At 36.7% G+C, this 23820-nt stretch overlaps 1 protein-coding gene across 1 annotated transcript in view; it reads left to right on the top strand.

Moving 5' to 3' along the window:
- The window catches only part of LOC134795359 (axotactin), a 28104-nt gene continuing 4284 nt past the window's right edge, over positions 1–23820 (top strand). Inside the window, exons 1-27 of the mRNA XM_063767187.1 lie at positions 1–140; positions 1049–1183; positions 1598–1820; positions 3296–3432; positions 4019–4170; positions 4257–4320; positions 4892–5176; positions 7614–7720; positions 8988–9611; positions 10012–10192; positions 10383–10500; positions 10786–10934; positions 11351–11553; positions 12510–12721; positions 16416–16630; positions 17021–17194; positions 17297–17522; positions 17910–18163; positions 18268–18696; positions 18772–18975; positions 19277–19494; positions 19781–19860; positions 20935–21047; positions 22122–22325; positions 22499–22575; positions 22886–22999; positions 23658–23810. Coding sequence (XP_063623257.1) covers positions 1069–1183; positions 1598–1820; positions 3296–3432; positions 4019–4170; positions 4257–4320; positions 4892–5176; positions 7614–7720; positions 8988–9611; positions 10012–10192; positions 10383–10500; positions 10786–10934; positions 11351–11553; positions 12510–12721; positions 16416–16630; positions 17021–17194; positions 17297–17522; positions 17910–18163; positions 18268–18696; positions 18772–18975; positions 19277–19494; positions 19781–19860; positions 20935–21047; positions 22122–22325; positions 22499–22575; positions 22886–22999; positions 23658–23810 — 5031 coding nt within the window. The 5' untranslated portion in view covers positions 1–140; positions 1049–1068. The remainder of the gene's footprint in view (positions 141–1048; positions 1184–1597; positions 1821–3295; positions 3433–4018; positions 4171–4256; positions 4321–4891; positions 5177–7613; positions 7721–8987; positions 9612–10011; positions 10193–10382; positions 10501–10785; positions 10935–11350; positions 11554–12509; positions 12722–16415; positions 16631–17020; positions 17195–17296; positions 17523–17909; positions 18164–18267; positions 18697–18771; positions 18976–19276; positions 19495–19780; positions 19861–20934; positions 21048–22121; positions 22326–22498; positions 22576–22885; positions 23000–23657; positions 23811–23820) is intronic.

The following is a 23820-nucleotide window of genomic DNA, read 5'->3' as shown; positions in this document are numbered from 1 at the left end:
AATATATTTTTTATTACTAAAATATTTTTTTAGCCTAACTAATATTTTTTAGTGTCAAAACATGATTGTAGCTTGCGTTAGGTGATATAAAAAGTTAAATGCTGGTTTTTATAAAAGGATTACAAATTATATTCATATTCGTAAGTATACACTTATATTTTTCCTAGCGATAAAAATGAGGGATACATTTTTCTCTTACCGATACTGTTATTATGATAAAAGAGACCCTTAAGATATTCGGGTAAAAATGTCAAATCCAGACACGTCAAAACCAATGTGTCAACCGACACTGGAGGGCTACAGTTATTTGAGCCAATTTAGCTCCTAAGCAAAACCAAGGATCCTTGACCCATGACATTTCTGCAAGGCCTGCTTTGACCTCCGTCTTATTAAGAAAAGACAGAGGCAAGGCGGACCTCTTTACATTGGCCACTTTCCGTTGCCCACACGAGTCACATTTCCGCCCGGTACCCTATGCGAATTAAAAGGTTTCTATTTTAAACTCTACGAGTAAGGGTTTAAGGATTATAATGGTTTTAATGATTGTTTTGATTGTTAAGAAAGGAAGTATATTTTTTAAGGAAATTTCGACAGATGTTCCGAGTGACCGTTGGTGGTAAGTAGGGCCACCGGTATTCTTTGTTGTGTCATGCGTCATGCGTCATGCGGCAGTTGTTTATTGACCCTCCGGTGGCTATTCCACTCGGAATAATATCGCAATCGTGTGACAATAACATAGTCGCCAATATTATTTACTGAATATTTTGATCCATATCATGTAGGTGTGGAGCGATCATTTCCGAAAATATTCATTTTATTACACAATGGTTGTTGGAAACACGTACTTGTTTTGAAAGACCTATCCATCGACACCGCACATCATAGGGTTAAAGCGAAAAAGCGACTTGCTTTGCTTATCGATAACAGTCGATATTTCATTTTGTCAATTTCTCGTTTGTGATAGAAAATGTATACTAGACTCTGGTTTCTAATAAGAACTGGGTCCAGAATGATGTAGTATTATTTAAATTTGCGTGTTCATCCCCAGATAAATGACCGTAACACAGAATGGGTCTGTGGCAAAGAAGAGGGATCCTAGTAAGCTGGCTGGTACTTCAGATTTTATGTGGGACAGCTGATGTTGAGAGCAGCTTGCCCGTAGACCTCACTCCTGATGAGAAAGGTAAGATTGATGTATCTGTTGAATTTAGGTAAATCTTCTTATAGAAGAGCATTTCATGATTTACTTTTATATCAGAAGAAAAACTTGGGATTTCTATCTAGACTGCACCTAAAAGTATGACTCGTCAGACACTTCGTAGGTATTCTATAGAAAGTATCACGTGATCACTGATCACTCATCATAGGAAACGTAATGTCGGACGCCTCGGCTTAGACTATCCTTTAGGCCAACCCCTAGGTTACGTTAACATTTAACTAAATACACATCTTGTCATCACCTATACCTATAAAGTTATAGTGAGTAGGAACTATTGTTGGACAGTTTACGAGTACTTGTAGACCAGGTACATCTATGGGGCCCTATTTTTAAACAGTAATTAAATTTCAAACAAAACACATTTTATCCAATCAACAGTTCTACCACCAACAACGCTAGCATTAACTCCAACAGCCTCCAGTGTTTCCACGTACAACATATCGACCTCCACATACGCGACTGTCATACCCCCCATACCGCCGAGCGACCGCGACCGATTCCTGACATTCGCGGAGTCTGGGCACCATAGGACCTTTATGTTTGCGGAGAATAACACTTTTATACAATTGGATGGAGATATTATACAGAGGTTTCAGTTAAGGTAAGAAATCTGTAGCATATACACAGTAATAATCAGTGATCGTTAATTTTCCAGCAATTTTGGTGCAGCATTGTTGGTTAAAAGCATCTGTACCTATGCCCTACTCTAGGTGGAATAGATGATTAGTGTTAATAACAGTAATATTAACCTTAACCAATCATCACCCTAGAATTTTTTTTAAGAAAATCCTTTATTTTTACTATGCTGCACCAAAATTGCTGGAAAATTAACGATCCCTGGTAATAATGAGCAAGATACCGCCCATTCCGCAACTTCTTAGAAACTTTCAACTTGCCGTGTAAGTTTATCAACACTTCCTTTCGATTCCATGTTCGATTGGCCTTTGGTATATTTATGTCAAACAAAAGACAATGCAATATTATGATGACATCGAACTTACTTAATCTGATGAATGATGATGGATACTGAAGGTGGCGAATGTTTTTTTATTTATTTAGAAACAAACAGTCTTGTATTGTTACATTAGGTACAATAGTAAGTATTTACTAATATTGTAGACTTACAGTTTTCTTAATTGAATTACGTAAACCTAAACATTAAAACATGAAAGTATATGAATTATGAATTATCGATAAGACTCGTTAATAACAATCTTATACCTTTAAACGAGCAATTCTTGTTTATTTATTTATTTATATATATACACGGTGTAACATGAGGAAACCGAATAATTTTAACAGCGTATTCCTGATCATATTTAGAGACAAAAATGTCCTATAAACTTTTTTGAAATTCGCCTAGTTTCAGAGATAATATTAATTTAAAAAAAAAACATGTTTTTATTGTTACATAGTGTAAAAGGCCTTTTTGATGGTGATGTTGCTGCTATGGGACGTGTAGTCTAAATATCCTTATTGATAGATGTCAAAAAGTGACAAGTAACACTTTGCAAAAAGTAGGTTTTACGAAAAAAATCAATTTTAAGTGACAAGTTTACATTTATTTTTTATGTACAAATACATCCAAAAAAATTAAAAAACAAAACAATAAAAACATTTTTTTTTGGCGAAATTTACCTAAACTCATATTACATTTTTTCCTTCTTTTGACCTCAGAAATGCGTGGTTAAAATTATTCGGTTTCCTCATGTTACACCATGTATGTATATTATATATTGGGGATCTCGGAAACGGCTTTAACGATTTCGATGAAATTTGCTATATGGGGGTTTTCGGGGGCGATACATTGATCTAGCTAGGTCTTATCTCTGGGAAAACGCGCATTTGTGTGTTTTTATATGTTTTCCGAGCAAAGCTCGGTCTCCCAGATATTAGGTACTTAAACGGTGTGTTAATAACAATAATTATTGTAACTAGGCTGAACCTCATTGAGTTTATGTTTTTTTAGAGTTGCTTCGATCGATGGCTAATAAAAATTATTGGCGATAAAAGCTTGTATTGAAATTCAAATATTTGAAAAAAAGTTATTAAAAAATACTTATTCGACTTTTTCAGATTATGCAGAGAAATATCATTCAAGTTTCGTACGAGGCTACCTCATGGTCTGTTAGTTTACCACAATGTGAAGAATCCTGTGTTCAAAATGCAGCCATACGCTTTATATGTTATTGTGGAGAAAGGAGAACTTAAAGGTAATATTTTTACAATTATCTTAACAAAAAATGTTAGCTGGGTCGGGCGAATGAAATACTGGGAAGGGTCAGCAAACCAAGCCAAATTTTTTTGGGGTTGAGACATGAAAATCCGCATGCAAGCCGCAAGCGGATTTTCATGTCTCAACCCCAAAAAGTTCTAGACAAGCTACATCTACTGCGGCTAGATTTTATTTTTAAATATTCGCCAACCTGATCTCCATATAGGTATTAATGTCGAAGTATTATATGCTAAAAACCAACATTGCCTATAGCCCATAGGCTAGATTTTATTTTTAAACATTCGCCAACCGCGGGCGCAGCACGGTTCCATTTTTATCGACTATCACTATGCGCGTCCCTTTTGCACTTACATACTTGTTAGAACGTGACAGGCATGGTGACAAGGGATAAAAACGCGACCGTGCTACGCCGCCTGATCTCCATATAGGTATTAATGTCGAAGTATTGTACGCTAAAAACCAACATTGCCTATAGCCCATAGCCCAAATTGTATATTGAGTGCACATTTCGTTGGGTGACCTCACCTTTCTAGGAACCATTGTATAGCACTGAAATTTTACAGTGGTCCACGTATTCGGAAAACACCTGACATCCGTGACGGTGGGCCGCGCCCTGAACAGGGACCAATGGCACAGTGTACAGGTCACAATAGACGTACACGGCGCACGACTCATAGCCAAAGTGGACCAGATGAAGGAAGAGGTGTACCTCAAGGTAAATTACGACCACTACTTTTTACTATAATTTAAGACTAAAAATTCCTGGAAAAAGAAATGTTAAGAACTCTTTTCATTTTTCAGGGTTTAAGCTTCGATACAAATTATGGAATTACTGATAACTTGACATCTGTTATACTCATCGGAGGTAAGCATTAATATTGCAAATACGAGTAGCAATGATAACAATGATAATGATAGCAATAGGTTCTGTAATTTAATATATTTCCAATTTAGATAAATAACAAGCCAGGAATTTTGTTGCCTTGATGCAGTATTGTTCTGAGATATTGAATAAATTAATCGATTTGAAGCGATTCTAAATTTCTAACGCGATTTGAAGAGCTAATTGATTGACAGACATTAATAATTGACATATTAGTGTCTTTTTAACTATATATATGCGCCGAAACAAATACAATTAAACCGATTTCATTTATATTAAGTAGGTAGGTTTTCATTTATATTTATATTAAGTACCAACGTCACTTTCACATTTAATAACAACTGATTAACATCTTATAACAGTTATAACACATAGTCTGGAGGTAGGTAATGTGCAAGTTGCGAAAAAATTGCATAAAGTAGGAAATGTTCTCAGATATTTCTGGAAAAATTTAACGAGATGCTTCCGAAATTTTCCTTTGTTTAAAATTTCGCTTGGAAACTTTCCAACGGCACACCGTAATACCGTCTTTGTTATTTGTCTGCATTTCCAGGTTTAAGCTCAGAAGAAAAGCTGCACGGGGTCAAATACATCATAGAATCCTTCGTAGGCTGCATCAGCGATATGGTTCTAAGTTCCGGCAAGGCGGCCTCAGACCTCCTTCCCATCGTACCACTAATCGCAACCAAACATGAAAACGTCAAAGAAGGCTGTATAGACAAATGCAGGACGTTAGAAAACCTATGCTTCCAAGGGTCGAGGTGTATTAATGAGTATAATGGGTATAGGTGTGACTGCTTTGGAACTAGATATGAAGAGGATTTGTGCGATTTTTACAGTGAGTAAAATAATTTAGGTACGTTTAACAAAATGTACCCGGAGTGACTAAATAGCTATTTCACAGTCAAAATTAAGTATAAATCTAAACTTAAACATTAAATATTAAATGGGTCCACGATAGCCAAACTTGAAAACATCTTCAAACACGAGGAAAATCCAACAAAAAATTTAACTTATCGGAACCGAAGCATGCGGAGCAGGTATTATCTAAAATCAGCCAGAAGTTTCGACTTATCGGAACCAAAAACGAAACCCTCCTTATTTAAAATATTTACAGCAACAATCCTAAATGACCTTCATTGAACCGTATGTCTTTGCAATAAGGACTATAAGTGATCACTCAAGTGTCCACGACGGTGCATCAAAAATAAGTCAACTGGTTTATCGAAATTGTTCAAATTTGGTGATAGTACAATCCACGTAACACCAGTTTCCGGATTACCTGTACGTCGTAAACTATTTATAATAGGTACAAAAGCCGATAATTGTCCACTTTCACCTTATAATTGGGAATGTATTTACGTCATAGATTACTACATGTTAGATCTCACATAATGAAACACGATAAAGTGACAATTCACGCTCACTGCTTAGAGTACCTACTTATTTCGCGAGCTGCAGCCAGGGCCGTAGCTAAGCGGCTTTATGGGGCAATGCTAGGTAACCTTAGAATCCCATTGCCTTATCTTAAGAAATACCATCGACTTTGATAATATTTCGACCTTTAGCTGTAATTACGGCTGCCCTATCTTAAATTCGGATCTATATCTGAATCCCTAAAGTCTTTTCTCCTATTTTTGCAAATCCCATTGCCTTATCTTAAGAAATACCATCGACTTTGATAATATTTCGACCTTTAGCTGTAATTACGGCTGCCATATCTTAAATTCGGATCTATATCTGAATCCCTAAAGTCTTTTCTCCTATTTTTGCATTACCTAATATTGTTTGTCATAATGATCAGTTACCCTAACACTCGTATACCCTAATTTTGGTTTCCCTATTATCGAATGGCCGATTTTTTTTTGTCCTAATATGTTTTTTCCCTAATGGCACTTTCCATATTGAGTATTTATCCTAATGTTATGTAGCATAATTCTTTTTTTGCCTAATTATTGTTAGGCCTAAAAATTATATATCCTAACCATCATGTTACCTAATTTTACTTAGCCTATCGTTGATTGACCTAACACTCGTATGCCCTAATTTTGATTTCCCTCCTAACCTAACCCACTTTTGTGGCAGCAATTCGTTTTTGCGAGGATCACAGTTCTAACCTAACCTAACCCACTTTTGTGGCAGCAGTTCGTTTTTGCGAGGATCATAGTTCTAACCTAACCTAACCCACTTTTGTGGCAGCAATTCGTTTTTGCGAGGATCACAGTTCTAACCTAACCTAACCCACTTTTGTGGCAGCAGTTCGTTTTTGCGAGGATCATAGTTCTAACCTAACCTAACCCACTTTTGTGGCAGCAGTTCGTTTTTGCGAGGATCACAGTTCTAACCTAACCTAACCCACTTTTGTGGCAGCAGTTCGTTTTTGCGAGGATCGCAGTTCTAACCTAACCTAACCCACTTTTGTGGCAGCAGTTCGTTTTTGAAAGGATCGTAGTTCTAACCTAACCTAGTTTTAACAGCAGTTCGTTTTTACGATGGTCGCAGTTCTAACCTAACCTAGCCCACTTTTGTGGTAGCAGTTCGTTTTTGCGAGGGTCACAGTTCTAACCTAACCTAACACACTTTTGTGGCAACAGTTCGTTACCATTAATTATAGAAAGTAATTGTTATGATAACTGATGAATAGGAAAAGTAACTGTTATGACAATTGATCATTAGGGCAATAGCCATTAGGCCAAAACAGTTAGAGCATATTATTTTATGCCAAACATTGTTAGGAATTTCGAAGAATATGGTAAAAAACATTAGGGATCTTGATAGTTATGGTACAAATGCTTAGGACAAATGAGTCTTAGGCTAACTATTACATTATGGAAAATAATCGTTATGACAATTGATCGTTAGGGCATGTGCCCATTAGGACAAACCAGTTAGGGCAAGTGACTTTAGGACAAACGTTGTTAGGGATTCAGAATGACACCCCTTAAATTCAACTCAAGCTACTTACGGCCCTGGCTGCAGCAATTAGTTTTGGCCACATTTACATCCACCTAGCCTTTTCTGTTCTGAAAAATTAAGAACATTAGAGAATTTGGTTAACTAGTTATTACCCACAATTTTGACACAACCCGAACTAATTCAAACCGGTATTTGCTGATAAAAGTCTTTAAAAATTAGGTTCCAGTCTAGTGTTCTTAATTTTCCGATGAGAGAAATCTTATTTCTCTGTATTTGCATGACTATTATACTCCATCTACTGATGGGAAGCACTGTAATGTAACCGATGATGTGATATTACGTCAACGATGACATTGCAGCCGCCACGGTGCTGACTCTTCGGGGCTCAAGTTACGTGTCATACAGGGTGTATGATTGGAAGGACCGGGTGCATTCGACCAATACGAGGGTCAGCTTGCATTTTAAAGTAAGTGATATCTATCTCTCTCCAGTCGTTCCCTCATTCCTGAGGATCGTGATCACTAGGTTTCACATCCTTGATGATCCCTCACTGCTTGATGGAATTTGCTTGAGGAAGTGGCTTCTCTAACTTGGTCAGTCCACCTGGTTGGCGAGCGACCGCGACCTCTCTTACATAACCAAGTACTTAATTTAATAACGACTCCTGAGGTCCTAGCCAAGAAAATTTAGATTTAGATTTATTTATTTCATAATATGAAATTACAATATAAATTATTTTACACTAATCTATACGAATTTATATTATGATCGTCAACCGTCAGTCGTGTCGTTAGTGTGATCGTTATGTGTTTGCGCCGTAGCGAACGAAACGATAATGTCTCCCTATCACTCTTCCATATTAGTGCGTCAGAGAGACATTAGCGTTTCGTTCGCTACGGCTCAAACGATTGGCATCTTGCCTAGGCTAGGCCCCCCGACTTGACTATTTTATGACAATTGCATTTTTTTTTTCGTAAAATGCACTGGCCAACATGTTACTAATTATTTCGAAATTTATAACTTTAAAAAAATAATATCGAATAGCGCTAGAATATCGTTGCTCTTTTGTCGAATGATGCCGCAGCCGCGCTACACATGAAAAAACCACAACACGAAAAAAAAATGTGTTTTACAATATCTTATTGGTTGTTATGCGTGTTGGTGCAGAATTATTCTCTTGTTTGTTTAAGAATATCGAATCGCCACGATATGGCGGCTACTTTAGTACAAATTTATGATAAAAATCTACTTACTTATATAATAATCATGTCACAGCTGGCAGTCACTATGTAGGTAGGTATAATAGAACCTGCAGCTACCGCATGATAAAGAGCCGGCCATCTTAGCCCTTCTGTGGTTGTTAAAAATTTTAGAAAATTAGGCATAAATTCAAAGCGCATTTTAACATTAAATATTTTAAAAATCGGATGTCATCATCACGTTTATTGAGCCTGGCCAGAATAAGCTGAATAAAATTCACGTAATGATCCGATAATTGCTCGAGGTCTGTAATTGGACATGATCGAGAGATTGTCGAACGATATTCAGTTACATGATGACATTCATTGGGGTTAATTATGAGATAACGTATCTCGTTACATGATTTTATGTCTTGATTTTTGCCGCTTTTCTTGGAGTCTTCAATAACGCGGCCACGGCTGTTCACTTGACCGTATTCACTTAGCTTCTTGTATTCGAGTTCAAGACATCATTTCCACTTATTACATTTCCAGACACGTTTCGACGACTCAGCACTTTTCTACGCCAGCGGCCAAATCGACGACAAGCATCATTACATAGCTCTCTCAGTCCATCAAAGGAAAGTTGCATTCCAAATAGATCTTGGAGACGGTCCCATAGACGACTACATTGGCCACAATGTCAACGACAATCAATGGCATAACTTGACCGTTACTCTTCATGAAAAGATACTCGTTGTTTACTTGGATGGCGTGATAGAAACTTATGAGACTCCTGGAGAAGCCAAGTTTGTTTATATTGATCCTGAAATTTATTTAGGCGGTGGACCTGATTTACACAAGATGAAAGGATTGAAATCATTCAATAACTTCGCTGGTAATCTCAAATATGTATACTACAACGACGTGTCGATACTTTACGTGCTAAAACAGAACAATCCTAAGGTTCATTACATTGGAGCTCTTGATCCCGAGTTTGAAGAAATTGATATAGAAGTGATACCAATTACTTATCCGTTCGCAACATCACATATTTGGTGGCCCGTGCATAATAACACGCATAGCTTTAATTTAATATTTGAGTTCAAAACTAGCAAGAACATGGCAGTTTTGGCCTATAGCGAAACTACTACTGCTTCTGGTCAAGGCTATTGGGAGGTGAGATAAAATTAATATTTCAATCCACGACTCACATACAGTCTTATCTTTTTAATGTAGTACTTAACATTATTAAGTGTCCTTTTGTCCTTCTCTACGTCAGAGAATATTTTGGGTAATTATCATCAAGTTGCACTGCAATAAAAGAGGTGAACTAGTTGCTTTGAATTCCTCTGGTTTTGAGTAGCCGTGGCCAAAATTATTTTAGGTAGGTACCTTCCATTTTATTAACGACATTCTTAAAACTCTAATTAACTGCGTTATGCGCAATGAAATGAAATATAAAGACGCCTATGGAACTTTCTAATAAATAAAAGTATTTTTGCTAATATTTTTAACCAGGAGTTTATAAGTTATACACGTATGTTTCACAACATAATTATTATTCATACATTTTTAGGTGAGGATGGTAAAAGAAGAAATAAGATTTGAGCTAGTGTCAGACGTAGGTAAAAATGTGACTGTATTGAAGTCTGTAAAGTTTAATGCTAGCAATGATTGGCACACTGTCGAATTAGAATATACTAAAGGAAGATTCAAGCTGACTGTGGACCATAATAATAAACCAGCACAAATGTTTGGTAAGTATTTTTCATCTAATTTATAAAGGATAATACTCTCCATTAGACAAAAATGGCGCGAACCGACCTATATGTAAATTTACAGAACACACTCTTAAAGTGTCACAAAAGCCCGGTTTAAAAGAGGTGGTGTGAAAAAATGGTTAAGGTGTAATTTCGGTTGTTTGTGAACAGGCTATTATTTTTTTAGGTTTGGACTTCAGTCTCCAAGACAAAATAGTCATCGGTAGCGGTCTAAAGTCAGCGAACTTAGGCCTGATCGGTTGCATGCGGAATGTAAAAATTAATGGACTCCTCATCGAACCAAGGTATTATTTTTAATCTACTTGCTTGATATGTGAATATTATATATTACTTGAAAAAAAACACTGTGGCAACTTATAACGCAGCGCGACCACATCAACGCAGTTAAGATATATATTTCAAGCATTTTTTTGAAAAGTAAAACGTAAAATAAAAAATCTTTATAAACGACATCGGTGACAAACAATACGGTTGCAGTATTTACTGTAGCTGATAAAAGTTTGAAACGCCGAGAAAAAGCAAAAACCCCGATTTTTTTACATTTCTCAAGTCGATCAATGACTTTACAGATACGTTATAAATACCGAGCGAGTGGTAGGCGAAGTGGCCATCGACGATTGCAGATACGTGGATCCCTGCACGAGGCCAAACACCTGCGAGCACGGCGGCATCTGCTCCATCAGAGAAGACAGGGTCATCTGCGACTGTGAGAAAACTGGTATGTTACCAGCCTACAGTATGTACTCATACTGTTTTTGTTCAGATACGTTATAAACAAGAATGAATGGTGGGCGATGCCATCGATAACTGCAGATACGTGGACTCCTGCTACAACAACCCCTGCAACAATGCATGCTAGCATTGGACGCTCTTATAATAAGTACATAGTATAAGTACCTACTACTGACAAAGAAGTTTCTAAATAGGTAACTCCCGACAATTCTTCGTACTTCGGCTCATAGCAATTTAATGGAAAATTTGAAGAGGGTGACAAAAGAATTTATTTTATTGTATAAAAACAACTTTTATGCACATTTTCATTATTGAATGCGTGTGCGACACGACATTTGCCATTCAACTACCTACGAATTAGTTTCAGGAAATAATTAGGATTTTTAAACTTGTTATTTACAGGATACATAGGGGTGAATTGTCACTTCGCCACATTTCGTAAGACATGCGAGGAGTTAGCCCTCCTCGGCTACACCAGGAACGACGTGTACCTCATCGACATCGACGGTAACGGCAAGTTCCCACCAGCACACGTCAAGTGCGAATTTCAAATCGACGCAGATTCCTCTACCACGGTTGTTGAACACAATCTGCCTAGCCAAGTGGTATGTATTATTTTAAACGTTTATGCTCAAATTAAAGTCACCATTACTCACAAGAGTCACAAGGATTCACTGCACTTTCGCTGTTCTTGGATAGCTCATCTGGGCATCTCATTGGGCAAAATATACACGAAAAGCCTACAACATCCTTAGAGTACAGTACAATGACGCTTTGCGAATTCTCACCAAACAACCACGGTTTTGTAGTGCGTCAGCGAGGTTTGTTGAAGCCAGGGTACCTGACTTCTTTGCCATTATTAGAAATCGAATAGCGTCATTCTGGAACAGGGTACGCATTTCTAATAATAGGCTAATTACGACTGTAAATGAAAATATTTACCAAAATGTGTTTTTCCGGCATTGGTTGTCCGCGCATCAGCAACCCAACCGTAAGTAGTTTTGTAGTTTTTTAGTTATTTTTTAGTAGTTATTTATTTTTACATTTATTTCCTTTTATTTTTAAACTTATTGTATTTTAATTTTAAAATTATGTAATGGGTCTATTGCCTGAATAAAGAAACATTCATTCATTCATTCATTCATTGAACAGTTCTGTTTGTTGTCCATTCCACTACCTATAAAAGCCTGCAAAATTTTGAGAGTCAATTTGGTCCTGTGCTGCTTGCAACTACCTTCTACTAGTTAGAAAACAAGTGAATCCTAGTGATTCAGTTATTGAGAGGACTTCATAGATCCATTTTCTCGTAAATTTTAGTACCCAGTTTCGGCGATAGTCGTCATTGGATCTTTTCTCCTTATGTCCAGGATGTTACGATAAAGTGTACCTAAGTATTCTTGTTTCCAGATAAACTTTTATTGCATGTCATAAAATTCCACGGATTATGGAGAATCAAAGTTGATGAATACCTTAAATCTTTTATCTGAAAACCATTTTATATCAAATAAATATTTAAAATGATATTAGGATATAAAATAAATATTAGTTATTTGCATTTCAGGATGTCCGATCAGCATCAGGCCAAGATTTTAGCTTCCGAATAAAATACCGCGAATTCACGGCAGAAATGCTTCAGGAGCTGATCTCCCACTCTCTGTTTTGTCGTCAATATATCAAATACGATTGCAATATGGCGCCGTTGGAGCTACATAGTTCCACTTGGTTCATATCGTCTTCTAATGATACCGTGGATTATTTGGGAGATGTCAAGAGGTAGGTATTCAATTCAGTTTTACAATTTTAAGTAATTTCCATTTTATAACCAATTTTGTGACTTTTGACCTGAATTCCATTAAGGGGCCGGTATATGATGTTTTCGATTTAGACCTCACTTTGTAACCATAATTTGTTCAATAAATGTTTAATAATTGCATTAAATTACACGTAATTTTTTTCACGAAGAAACCGTGTACCGACTCTTCATGCCATTATATTTTTAATTTGCTGTAATTAAAAACTCATTTATTTACATACAATAATTATATATACAGTGGTACTACTAAACGAAATTAATAACTAGCTTAAATCTAAAATAGGCCCTTGAGGCATTGTACCAAGGATGCTGGCGGCATTTCCTCGCTGTATCGCAATGCTGAAACGTTGTGCGAGGTAGCCGCCAACTCTTCGGTCACGTCAACCAGACGCTTCGCGACAAATCGACACTAAAAGTATCAAAAAATCTAAATATGGAGTTCCGTTTGAGACAGAAGCAAAACAATTTTGTCTTTGACAGTAATTGAATTATTGTATGATTTTGAAAGCTAGATAATTCAGCTACCAATTTATTATCGATTTATATTTTTACTCACAAAGACAACACAGAAATTCAATCTCAAATGTAAACTTTCGAACAATTTCCATACATTGACGACATCACTCAAAATTATTCTTCAAGTCAGATGCCCGTTGGGGCTACACCGGAGCACACGTTTACTTCTTCAAATGAAAATGACAGCTTGATTTTCTTGCTTTTGACAATTATATTGACATTAAATCATATACGCACACGAGAAAGCATACCAGTAGATAAATTGTATTTCAAAAAATAGGGTTCATAAATATCAGCTCGCGTCTCATTTAAATTTGATTTGCTCTTATTTACGGGTCATAATGGTTGAAAACCGCAGTAAACTATCTTAAAACAATACGATTACAGTCGAATTTAAGTATTATGTTCCTTCAAAACTCGCTTAAAATGAAAAAAGTTTAAAGACTCATCTTTACTGATTGAGATCAATTTTTATTATGCTGGTATCATTTTGCGTCATTTTAAAAACGTATTTGACTTCTGTACGTCAATGAATTTTAATGACAATTGTAATCTTGTATTATATTATAGAACTTGTATCTTAAAATATTGCCTATTCACAGGAAGAGTTATGTAATTCGTATAAGTAATACGTGAAAGTCTTGTACCTAGATCTGTAATACCATGGATTGCGACGAATAAATTATTATTATTATGCCGTTGGTTCCGTCTATATGTATAATGCGTCTACGTGCTGTTCTCTGAAAATCTTCAAGAAAAAATAACGGCTAGACCAGCACTAAGTACTAGCGAGTTTTTGCGGCTTTGGAGACCGAGATGAAGCTTACAGGCCAATTAGCGCTGTGGCCTGGTTATTGTTATGTATACCCATGTATCGAATGTTTTATAAATTTACTATAAAAAGCAATGTTTTATTTCGATTAGGTCTACATTTTGTGCATATTGCATATCTGAAGTATTTTCGTACTAAACATGAAACTTTCGTTGAAACTAAATAAAATAATTATTCCAAATGTACAGTCACCTGCAATTTATGTTACACAACGAAGGCCGCAAAAATATCTGACACGATCTTATTTGCAGAACCATAAGAGCATGTCACATATTTTTGCGGCCTTCGAAGGGTAGGTACCGTCATTATCACCAACTTTGCCCGCTTTTTTTTTTAAACACGAATTTCTCAAAGAAAATCAAATCATATGACTTTTTTTTGCTCAGCACGTCCATTGTGATCAAACACATCAGTTTATTTGAAGAAAAAAATGTTATATCGTGTTTTTACCCATTTTTTTGCGTTTTAGAGGGCCGGCAAAGATATCCGGGGTTTTCGCCAACATTGCCCACGTCAATTTGGTATTCAAATACAGCTCGTATGATGATGATGTCTAAGGACCACTTAAAGGTTTTGGGCAATCCTACCATTCCCTGTTAATAACTTAGCGATAAGTGTAAAAACTCTTAAATAAATTTGCTGGGCAATGTTGCCTACCCGTTTTTGCCCATTTCCAAATAAGGCTCGCCTAAGCATTTTACAAAGGCTAGGATTGTCACTTTTGAGAAAATCTGTTACAATAGTTTAATGGCCATAAATATGATTTTTGTTGTGTTTTTCATTCGGTAACGGGATAAAACATCTAAATAAAGGATAATAAGACAAATTAAATACAGTATATATTTATAAACTTATTTTAGTGTACAAACATAACCTTCTTTTACTGGCGAAGTTGGGTAAATTAGATGAAAGTGACAACCCTAATCCGTTTTTGGTGGTGGGCAATGTTGGTATGGATGCCAAATTACCGGATTACATTGCCCACCGCTAAAACTTTTGTGTATTTAGGCCTTTTTAGGTTAAATCTCAATAGACATAATGAAGCATAGTTCATGTGTTATAACTCAAACCCGGAAATATTTGTCAAAGGGTTCTCAATTTTTTCTACTTGCATTCATTATTTATTAATTTTTTGCCCGCCGAAATATACCCTATATTAGACAACTCGCTCAAAATTCCCAAGTCAAGTTATGCACAAGTTTGGTATATACTTTGTCAGAAATATAACCTATTTTCTACTAAAAACAGCAGGGTGGCCATAATTATTATCAATGTTTCTACATTAACGTATTTGTTTAAAATTGTCGTTTTGGGCAAAGTTTCCCTGGAGGCAAAGTTGGCGCTAATGACGTAACATATTATTGCAGGTGACTGTAGATAAATGTTTCGGTGATTTTGAGATTATTTTCCAGGTTAGTTTACTAACAATCAAGTTATGCAGATACCGATTTCGTGAACGTATAAGTAGTAAGGTACCGCTATTGTTTAGCGATACCGATTATTTTTGAAGGTAAAATATAAAGATATTAAAATTACAGCAGGGACAACCATTTTTTATAGGTGTACCTAAACCATCATTGGCCGAGCGTTAGCAAAGGTCTCCGTTTCGGCTTGGGCAAAAATGCTTTTGTATGTTCTCCTTTGCAGATCACATTTCTCAACTGATTCTCGTGAAAATTTGTAAGCAGGTTCGATATAACTATTCTGTTTCGCTTTATCCGCCAAAATGGAATTGCCACCCTGCTGAAACTTTATTTATTTAAATTCCTATTGAATGGATTTGGCACCTTATGAAAAACCGTATAGAGTAGTAAATAACATTTTACATCTGACTTAATAACATCTTGTTTTATTCGCTTCAATTGTATAAAACGCGTATCTCGACAAAGCAATATTAGGCAGTAAAACAGTCAACAATCAAATGAATTAAATAGGTACGTCACGTGTGACATGAACAGACAAGGAAAGCAAGATTAAATGCATTGTTTCTCTTTCATCTTTAAATGGAACGCTTTTACCCTCAAAGGAGGCTAGTGGTCAATACTAAACTAAAAGTCCAATCTTAAAAAAACATGATGGGTCACTGACCTGTCCCAGTAAAGTGAGGTAGTGTGCGTGAAGTGCGCTTGTGTGTGAAATGGGGTAAATTGACAGAATCTGAAATTTTACCCGCTACCGTCGCCTTAATAGCTACAGACTTTATTGGAATTCACACATTCCTTATTGGACTTGTTAGGTGTGTATACTGTTATTTACATAGACCTCTTGAAACTCGCTCACATTTAACAGTCTCTGCTTTTTTGTAGAGGTTACTGTTCTTGTGGAATCAACTCAACTTGCATCTTCCCAAACCAAACATGCAACTGTGATGCTAACGAAAACAAATGGCACTCCGACGAGGGAACCTTCGTAGTGCCGAACAGCTTGGGTATTACGGAGATGTTCTTCCTACAGCAGAAGGATCTGACAGAGGAAGCCCAGGGCAGGATCACCTTGGGGCCTTTGGAATGTGTAGAGACAAGTAAGGATATTTTGGTTAGACCAAATATATTTCCTTTCCCTCATCGTAGCACTTTTTCGATTGCATCCTTTGCTACTTTTACTATTACTTGGAAGCCCTTCTTCGCAAGTGGGTAAATAGGCTGCTTTTCTGGTTGAAGTTTCTAAACCGGTCAAAAACCTCTGTGATCGATGTGGCAAAACTTGGGACCGACAAAGATTTAATGGTCCTCCCAAGTACCACTCAAAGTGACCGCACATCATTCTGCTTCTAGCTAAGTTGCTTAACTTGAGGAGATCGGTCCTGATCTACGAGTAGGGGAAGGAGTGCCGGCAAGGGAAGCGCTGCACAGACTTTTTAATGTCAAGCCGTTTTATTTAAAGTTAAATATAGTTAACATTCTGTCCCCAGATACACAGAGATACGTAGTGACATTTACAACATCACAGTCATACATCGAAGTGCCGGGTTGGAGGAAGGGTGACATCGCCTTCAGTTTCCGCACAACTGGCACCAGCGCCATTTTGCTATTCCAACCACCTATCAGACCCAACTATCCATCGTTCATGGTCGCCTTGACTAGTGGTAAGCACTCTTTTAAGTAAAGTGGAATATAATATGAAGCTGTCCAAGACTTACGTACATGAAGGATCGAATATAAGAGCAAAATAACTTTATACTTAACAGAACACGAGCTAACATTCAACTTCACTCTAAACACGGGCACAAATAGAAAACTGGTAATCAACTCCAAGAGGAAACTAAACGGGGGCGAATGGCACAAGATCTGGATCGACTACAACTTCTACCACGTGAGGTTTATGCTGAACACCGAGTACCAGATGCTGAACTTGCTGCAGGAGGAGGAATTTGGTCCGTTTGAGGGCTCAATGTTCATAGGTGGAGCCACTGCGTAAGTCGGGCATTACTTTTGTTTCTAGAGTAGGTATACTGGTCCAATAGGGTTGTTTTTGCTCCACCTGACTTTAGCCCGTACTTAGAGCAGAAATAATCCACATTAAATTGTATTTATTTTGTACCCAATGTATAAGTAAAGGAACCATATTGAACCAAGTCAATGTGCAGAAAAGAAAATATCTGAACATTTTTACTCTATAATTTAACTTACATACATTCGAGTTTTCTTTCCATTTAAAAGTGTAACAGCCGTCGTTCATTTTGTGTCCCATACAAAGTTAGGCCACAACGACAAACTTCAGAACACGGGAATGGTAACCACAATTCCAATAGCATGAAACAGACCATTACGATAGCATGAAAATATTTTTTAATATTTCAGTGAACATTTCAAGAAATCCGCTGCCGCTGTAAGTCAAGGTCTCATAGGATGTTTCAGAGGCCTCGTAGTGAACGGTGAAATCCTAGACATTTACAGTTACATGTCCGTACATTTGTCTGAAATCATCAAAGACTGCAAGCCGTCTTGTGTTCCAAATCCATGCCAAAATAAAGCCACTTGTAAGGAACTCTGGTCCAGTTATGAATGCATTTGCAAAAATCCCTGGGCTCATTTAGGAACACATTGTGAAGAAAGTAAGTCCATTAATGCTAATAACACTATAAAAAATATGTAACACCAATTTAAAATGATGAAGAATTTGGGAGTTGATTTTACAATAAATATTTCTTTTTTACAGACATAAACATAAAAGCTTTAACATTCCAAACAAAGGAAGCTTACTTGAAAAAGAATTATTTAGTAGATAATTCAACAGATGATGAAAAACACAGACTGAAAAAAATGATGACAGAAAATGTACTCATGAACCTAAGAACTTATGATGATAATTCTTTAGTGTTATACGCAAACGATAATCTTAATAACTTCATCCATTTGTTTATTCATAATGGAAGTGAAATCATTTATTTGTTTAATCATGAGGATGAAATAATTCAAATGAATGTAACATATGAGAATATAAATAGAGGAGAGAGTGTTCAAATTGCTATTATAAGAACGAATCATACCACGACGTTACACGTTAATGACAAAAATACTACAATCGAAAAAGTTGCAAAGCTTTTGAGCAATTATACAAATAAACCTTGGATCAATCCAGAATTAGGTGAGATTATCAAAATTGATGTACGTATAAATACAAACAAAAATATAGATTTAAATAACTATCAAATTTTTACAGAGGTTATCTTACCACAGCGTCCTCCAGCCCCTCCGACCGACTATTTTCAGATGAATCTTGGAGGCTATGACAACTATTCGCTGCATTTAGCACCCCGTGTCGCTATACTACCTCAAGGGGGGTATGTGGGCTGCGTGAGAGGCTTTAAAATAGCCGACCATGTTGTTGACTTGCCTCGCAAGGCTAAAGACAATGTGGATCAAGGTAGACATATTAGAGTATAAAATTTTTCGATTTTCTTCTATAGGGTGCTATCCGATGACAGTGTCGTATGTTGGTTGACCAATTATTATGTGTTTTTTTATAAGTAAACATATCAAAGTGTATTTGAGTTGCCCACTGGTTTATTGATATTGGGATAGGGTCTGGGCTTCCGGCTTCCACTTATTCAGAAGGAATACTTCTACGAGCGCTTGCCCACGATCTAAATCAATAATATGATTTTTTTAAAGTGATTTGGCAAATCCATAATATAAATAAGTAACCTAAGACCTCATGTTCACAGACACCGCGGGAGTTCTACCTAAATGCGACATGAAATGCGACTCCGAGCCCTGCAAAAATGGTGGCATATGCACGGAGGACTTCACCAATCAAGAAAGCAGCTGCAACTGTGAACTGACAAGCTATTTTGGTGAATATTGTAAGGAAGAGAAAGGAGCGGATTTTAACGGCGAGAGCATATTGCAGAGAGGGTTCACCCTTAAAGGACCCGTGCTAAAAGTGAGTAAATGCTTTTAAGCATCTCAGGTAAAAATACAGGTTTTTGAAAAACCCCCAATATTATTATTTTTTCCTTTACTACTTACATTCAGATTTAAATCATTCTCATCAAGTAGGGTAGGTATCCAAAATTTTGCTAAAGGACACTTCCATGCAATAATAATTAAGCCTTTAAAATCAACATTTTTGTTTTTATCAATGCCTGTTTTTATTACTAACGCAACAAGAACGGGTTTTAAAAGTTCAGTGTATCTTGTTTTACTTTGGTTTTTGTAATACGTTCCAGGTGAAAATAAAACTGGCTTTCTCCAGCAACGACCTGCGACAGAAAAATACTGTCCTTCTCTTAGTTCAAACAGAAAACCAGTAAGTGACATTTATTAACCCTAGAGTAGTCGCGCCTCTCCGTGTAACGCGAGTGCTCGCGTAGGGAGCATTTTGCCGCCTTTAATTAACATGTTTTTTTGTTTAATATGATTACTAAATCATTTTGTAATAATTTTTATGGGATAAAATGAATCAAATACTATTAGAAAAAGTAACTTGTGTTATAATTTTATAATTCATAGTACATTAAAAAAAAAACAGGAAATCTTAGGTAAAAATTTTCGAATTTTAACACGGCCTTTGCCTTAGCTTACGTAAAAAAACGAAATATTGATATTTTTAACAAAATTAAACGTTTTGATTATCTTCTATATACATTTTAGCAAATCAGTCCTGTTACATGGCTATACAATGTACGTTGCACAGTAACTTTGCACTTATATTGTGCTCTTTTTGGACCTTCTATTTTCCATGGACGGGCATAGTACAAATAATGTATCTTCTCCACCTGAGGGTGTATTTTGGTGTTCAGATGACACGAGATTTGATTCCCCATTTGTTTCTGTAAAGTATTTATGTTTGATCTTTTGATTATATGTGGTATGAACATAGCTCGAAGAATTTCTTTCAAAAAGGTTCGTCACAATAACATGTGCTTAGTAATTTCAAAAAACAATATGGAATAGAATAGATTAAATAATATTATCTATTATTTTTACTTTGTTAATATCAAAACAATATTAACCTTAATAAAAACTATTAATATTTTGACTTAAGAAAAAAAACGGACCCCAAATTTTACTTACGTTAGTAATAGTCGCGCGGTGAGCAATTTGCCGCCATACGCGACACAGATGCAGCAACATTTGCTTCCTGCAGTCAACCACGCACGAAAATTTCTCCAAATTTGGAAAATAGAGAGCTAAAGAACGGGGGGGGGGGCAGCTACTAGGACGCATGGCCTTGACAAACGAACCGTTTTCAAGTAATCATAGTTTTTTCGCCGAGGGCGGCAAAATGCTCATAGCGCGAGCACTCTAGGGTTAAGAAACTTTGCTTTCTATGACGATAAAATGGTAATTTGGAAACTGACTACCAATTTATTATCTTCAGACGCAGTTACTATTTGCTCATAGCAATAACACAAGATGGCTATCTTAAATTTGAAGAAGATCGCGAAGAAGCTGCTTATGGAGTTGAAGTTAAAAACCGAAATTTCTTAAATGGTAAGAATTTCTCATTGGACTTATATCAACCGGGATGTCCGGGATCCATATAACGGTCCATAGTGTGATTACCTTAATTGTACTCGTATTGTTTTTGAGGTCCCGATATTTCGTTAACCCTTCGGGTGGCAGCACCTCCGGTTGAACGGTAGTACAAATGGCGCGGCCATTTTTTTAAATATGCCTCGGCGTGGCAGAGGCCGCGAGAAGGTTCGGTCATAACAAGCCCGTAATTGGCAGAGACCGTCTCGCGGCCTCTGTGCGACGCTGCATTTCGCGCCTAAAATAAAACCGTGAAAACTATGCCTTGCTTGCTCACTCTTGCAAGATGCATTCGTCAATAAACAAGGATGGTATTCCCTAACGGTCGAATTCCCGCGTAAAACAAAGTTTGTTAGAAATGACGTGATGTTCCTGCCCCACCTCGCCCATTACGCGCCGACCGTCGTCGAGCCGCGAACATTCAAACGTAATCGCACTGATAAAAAGTGAAATAAACTGTGTGAATCGTGTTAAATGTATTGTTTTGTCATAAAGACTGCTTTTTCTACAATCAATTGTTTTATTTCGTAACTATACGTATTTTTACATGAAAGTAGAAAAAAATTGGTAATATGAGATTAGAACAAGTCTAGCATAATTCACATAAATAGAATAGAATTCATTGGTATACAATCAAATAACCCATTTTATGCTGAATTCAGTGATATATAGTTTGTATATATCATTCATAGATTTTTTTTGGGAAACGGTCATATTTCTAACACGCGCCAAATTCGCGATGATCACCCGTTGAGGCCCCGCCACTTGACGTATATTTTTCCAAAATGGCTGCGCCATTCAACCGGCTTGTTATGTCTGTCCGTCTCGCGGCCACCGCCACTTACCGTAGAGACCTCGAGGAGGACAATGCCACTCGAAGGGATAAATAACGAAAAGGTAATCACGGTCCATATCCCGGTCGATATAAGGCTAGTGAAACTAACCGTGAATCATTCAAAACTGTTAATTTCTCATTGCTCGATACCGAAAGGAAACGAGAAATTAATAATATCTTACTTATTCGAATTTCAGGAGCCAGACATACAGTATACTACACTAGAGAAGGCGATGACGCTATTCTTTTAATAGATAGGATAGAAATACCTTTAGAAAAATTGCCTGTTCAAGGACCATGGGAAGTTCTGGATGTTGGATCCAATGAAGTTCAAATTGGAGGACTTAATACAAGTGATCCGAGGCTTAAGATTTACAAGGGGTACAACGGATGTCTTTCCAGTAAGTGCACTTATTTTTATACACATGTATTTGACCGAGATATATTAAACTTGAGGAACTTCATCAATAAAAGATATAAAAAGTGTAGTGAAGTCTAAGCCAGGACAATGTTTAAGCCTTCTAAAATCTATTAGAAGATGATTCACTGAACATGAACCCTGCCATATCCACAGATATCTTCGTGGAAGTAAACGAGTACATAATGAAGCCGCTGGAGGAGTACATGATGTTCACACGCGACTCCGAAAAGGTAAGGTGATATGTATCACATGAAATACTTACTCCAAAATTAAATATTTCAATTTTATTATCGTACATAGGTAGGTATTTAAATGTACCACATTTAATTTCTAACTTTATACGTTTATGAATCCACTAAAAAAAGTAGCTATGCTTCCAATTAGTTTTAAAGATTGTGTTGTTTCATATAAATTTATTTTTATTTTCATTTAACTCTATTTGGATTTCTCACTTTGCTTTTGTCCTAGTAGGGTTTCTGTGAATATAAACCGATAAATTTCGTATTTAGAGAACCTAATGCAAAACTATGTATGTCTCAGGTGAACGTGGTGAACGCACTGGGAGTACGCAGCGCGCAGTGCTCCGCTGATTTCGACGAGGCCTGGCCCGACCGCGACCAGCTGGCCTCCGCTCACAATGGGAGCTTTCTTATAGTACGGATCTATGTTTTTATCTCTCTCTGTCTCTCTCATTTTAGCATTTATCCCTATTGCATCCTCTCGAAATGACAGCTGTTTCGGAGCTTAGGGTTCACTTCCCATTCCCAACTATCCTTTTACATCTTCATCTACATATATCGTGTTGACAATATTAACCGAGGTATTGTTGTCATCACCGTAATAGTTATCACATCCACTATAGTCACTACCTTTATCATCGTCATCGTCATTATCGTTATCGAAATTATCTTCGTCGCCTTAGTTAATATTATTTGATTATGACCATTACAAATTTAGCGAAGAGGTAATGAATTTTATTTATCTCTTGCTACTGCAATGTGTTTATTGTAAATTTAGCTAGTATCTAAATTACGAAATGTACACACCTCTTATTTATTTAAAACGTACATATGCCTAATTATGACTTTTTGTTTAGTTAATATAATTTTATCAATGTCATATTATATTTTATCAAAACGCCCGTCCTGCAACCCATACACATCTTTCAAGGATTTAAGCACTTGTTTCAAATGTTTAGAACTATTAATCTAGACTAGACCACCATTTTGTACTTACTTAATCGTCTTCAGAGTTCCGAGTGTCCGAGTCCAATAATACAATAATCAGTGCCCACTATTCTTGCAACATCCAGAGTGGCGACAAGACCTGGGTCGAGGACCCGCCGTCCCGCACGCCTTACGACCTGTTGTACCAACAGCCTGATGCCGAGGAAGAAAACACAGATAAATTCTTCATAGCCCTCATCGTTATTTACCTACTTGGCCTGGCCTACTGCGGTTATCATGTGAGTGTCT

This window comes from Cydia splendana, chromosome 12 (assembly GCF_910591565.1).
Source record: "Cydia splendana chromosome 12, ilCydSple1.2, whole genome shotgun sequence".
NCBI classification, from domain to species: domain Eukaryota; kingdom Metazoa; phylum Arthropoda; class Insecta; order Lepidoptera; family Tortricidae; genus Cydia; species Cydia splendana.
Note: the sequence above shows the minus strand (reverse complement) of the source record. Positions and strands in the feature narration are given on the sequence as shown.